Genomic DNA, 3,156 nt, shown 5'->3' on the forward strand with positions numbered 1-3,156 from the left:
CTTGGCTTTTGAATATAGTTCACGACACAAGGCACACAATATTTGAAACCTGAAGTGGGCACTGGCTAGACTCTAGACTCTAGACTCTAGAGCCAAGGGCCTACAAACACAAGTCAAAACGCCCAAAGTGAAAATCCTTTGGAGACGTGTGGGACTTCCAAGTTCCAGGTGAAAAACTGGAAAGAAGCAAACAGAAAACAGAGCATGAATTTTGATTTGATGAATCTGCCAAAAGCCGTGTTGTGCTGCTGCAAGGCCAGCTGGAAGCTGCCACAGACAAGGCAGAGCCACAGACAGACAAAGCGAGAGAGACTCAGAAAGGACAACCGGCTTGTGATTCTTCAGACCATGGCAGTGATAAATCAATAATAATAAATTTCAAAGTGAACTGCTACAGAGACTGTCAGAGAGCACAAGCTAAGTACAAACAAGAGGACAACCCCCCTCTCTCTTTCATCTTTTGTGGCTCACAAATAGATGAGGTAGGCCCCAGACAGCAACAAAATTGCGGCAAGCACCCTTGCCGACACCAGCACGGATCCATGCGCCCCATTCTCGCCCGCAGTCGGCCCTGTTGCCGTGGGTGGCGGTGGTGCAGGTGGCGAAGAGGCAACAGGCCCCGGTGCCAAGCTAGCTGGGGTGGGTGCTGATGATGGTGCTGGCATAGGGACCGGGGACATCATCGGCGTCGGTGTTGGGGACATCATTGGCGTCGGCACTGGTGCCCCGCTTGGTGGTAAACCAAAAATGTCTGTAGGCAACAACACTGTTGATATTCCATACAGCCCCAATGGCTCTTGGCTGTACAGCATTGGCCCCACTGCTACCTGATTGAAGCCTGTGTCAATCACCGTCGTCCCCGCCTTGTTCAAAGAAATGCTTGCATACTCGAAATTGCCACCGCCCGAGCCACTTGCCAAAGTCATTTGTGGAGAACTGAGAGCACCGAGCTCTTGTGTCGAGTAGTAGCTACCGAGGCAGTGGAACTCTAGAAGCGCCACTTGCTCCGTGCTAGTCAGCTGCCCAAGAGCTCCTTTAAAAACAGAACAAGGTGATCACAAGCATGAGACTTGGTAGGTAGCTTATCAGAACCTGAATTAGCATTTTGCAAGATAAGATGGATGCCATGAGGTCATCTAGCTACCACAATCTCATGTCAAGTTACATTCTGAACATGTATGCACTTAGTCCTTACCAGCAGGAAGCTTCTTGAATGCACCATCGTCCGGGGCGAACACAGTCAAGCCAGGTGGAGTATCATGTTTCATGAGCAGCGCATCGACTCCGGTAGCTTTGATCAGCGAAAGAAAAGTATTGTAGTTCTTGCTCTGCACAATGTGAAATTGCCCTCTTCAATTTACATCTTTTCCTTAAAAACCTCAAGTGCCATAAACTACTTACCATACCCTTGCACCATGTAGACATCTCAAGAGTACTACAATTCTAAGAACATCCAAAATGCACACAGCCAAGTACCTGGATCAGAATTGCCGTAAAATTGACCGGGGCTGGGGCTGGTCCTGGAGCTCCGACACCCGTTGGCAACAGAATATTGCTAATGCTGACCACACTGATGTTGTAAGGGGACTTGTAGATTTCGCTTACAACCGTCGCGGTAAAGACTGAGCTGTCTACCCTACCGAGCTCGATCGTTGAGCCTTTAATTGTTACATTGAGAAATCCCTCCTTGCCATTGGCCTGTCCAGAGGTTTGGTAGAGGGTCGTGGAGAGAGAAGTACCATTGGTGATTGCCTTGAACTTTGCAATGTCAAAGTAGTCGAGAAGGACATGGTAGCTTATGATATCGTAGAGAGTCGATGCAGGGAATGTGGTCCCTCGGACAATTGGGTTGAGGATGCCATTGGATACAGCGAGGACAGTGACCGTGCTGCGCGAGAAAATCTGCGATGCGACACCGGTCTGGGTGCAGAGAGAGCTAAACGTTGAGAAATCGGGATGGTCTGCCAATATCTCTGTAATGTTGTTGGTTGCAAGGGAAGGGCAAGAGAGAGAGAGGAGGAGAGGGAGGAGCAGGGGAAGAGAGAGGAGGGCCTTCATTCTTCAATCAGGTCAGCTGAGCTTCAAGAGAGAGGAAGCAAGAAGGACAGAGAGAAAGAGAGAGGGAGGAAGAGAGAAGACACACACACAGACTCGTTTTCAAGACTCACACCATGGCAGCAAGCCAGCCTCTTATGTGTATGTGTAGCCTAGTGGCCAGCTCAGGCTTTCTGGCGTGGCAGAGCAGCAGAAGGGAGAAGGAGAGAGAATCTAGAGAGATAAGACCAGGTGTATCTGTTATCTGTGTGTGTGTGTGTGTGATAGACGAGAGAGAAGGACTTTTCAAAAAAGATTTTTGAAAACTTCAAAGTAAATACCCGCCATTCGCAGGACGTGTCGTGATTCGCTGTAATTTTATTATTCGATTATTTAACTGAGGGATCCATTTCAAACGGCTCCTTTGAGGATGTCCCACTGTCCGCCCAATGCCCATCTTATGCCGTTGGGAACCACACGCTCCCGAGTCCCCGCAAAAAAAATGGAAAGCCATCCCTTTAGCATACACTTGAAAAAGAACGTGGTCACACGGTGCATAGTTATCTGTTGAGAAAACTGATGCCCAACAAAGCCTTAGAAATCATTGCGTTTGAGACGATTGGAGGTGGAGGATGTGTTGATGACTGAGTTGGGCTGGTTGAGATGGAGTGAGTGCGTAAAAGTGTTGGTTGTCTAGCCCCAATACCTGCGTGACTAAAACACATTAGAGGTCTACGTGCACATTGCACTTGCTTTTTTTTTTTTTGAGAAAACTAAGAAGTTATATTAAAAAAGGATGAAACAAAAGTTACAAGGGTCCCTCAAGTGGGGGAAAGGGACACCCCTTACATATGATCAGAGTGGTGCTTGAATGCACGACAGGGGAGAGCGTCCCATCCTGTCACATCCTTCTCAAGATCTGCACACCCTCACCTTCATATTTTCCATAGCTTCACACTAGCGTCTTTACCTTCCCTCCCCCCCCCCCCCCCCCCAAACCGATGGGGAGGGAGGGAGATGGAGCTACAAGCGGCGCTACGAAATAGGATTGTAGTAGGAGAAGTTTGAAGTCATTTCCCTGCCTCTGCTCAGCTAGTACATCCCCCCTTGATGAGAGCAACT

The 3,156-nt window shown here is 48.7% G+C and overlaps 1 protein-coding gene across 1 annotated transcript; it reads right to left on the reverse strand.

Moving 5' to 3' along the window:
- Positions 1-353: 353 nt before the first annotated feature.
- On the reverse strand, positions 354-2,254 carry LOC147465097 (fasciclin-like arabinogalactan protein 10). Its single transcript, XM_086518270.1, has 3 exons — positions 1,477-2,254; positions 1,196-1,328; positions 354-1,033 (listed from the first exon to the last, which is right to left on the reverse strand). The coding sequence occupies exons 1-3, from the start codon at positions 2,056-2,058 to the stop codon at positions 468-470; spliced, it is 1,281 nt and encodes a 426-aa protein (XP_086374396.1). The 5' UTR covers positions 2,059-2,254; the 3' UTR covers positions 354-467.
- Between the last annotated feature and the right edge of the window lie 902 nt (positions 2,255-3,156).

This window comes from Adiantum capillus-veneris, chromosome 1 (assembly GCF_014529385.1).
Source record: "Adiantum capillus-veneris isolate H3 chromosome 1, ASM1452938v2, whole genome shotgun sequence".
NCBI lineage: Eukaryota > Viridiplantae > Streptophyta > Polypodiopsida > Polypodiales > Pteridaceae > Adiantum > Adiantum capillus-veneris.

Coding starts and splice junctions, on each gene's coding strand:
- LOC147465097 (XM_086518270.1), bottom strand. CDS start 2,058: ATGAAGGCCCTCCTCTCTCTTCCCCTGCTCCTCCCTCTCCTCCTCTCT. Junction 1,329..1,476: donor TTACGGCAATTCTGATCCAG/GTACTTGGCTGT, acceptor CACATTGTGCAG/AGCAAGAACTACAATACTTT. Junction 1,034..1,195: donor ATTCAAGAAGCTTCCTGCTG/GTAAGGACTAAG, acceptor CTGTTTTTAAAG/GAGCTCTTGGGCAGCTGACT.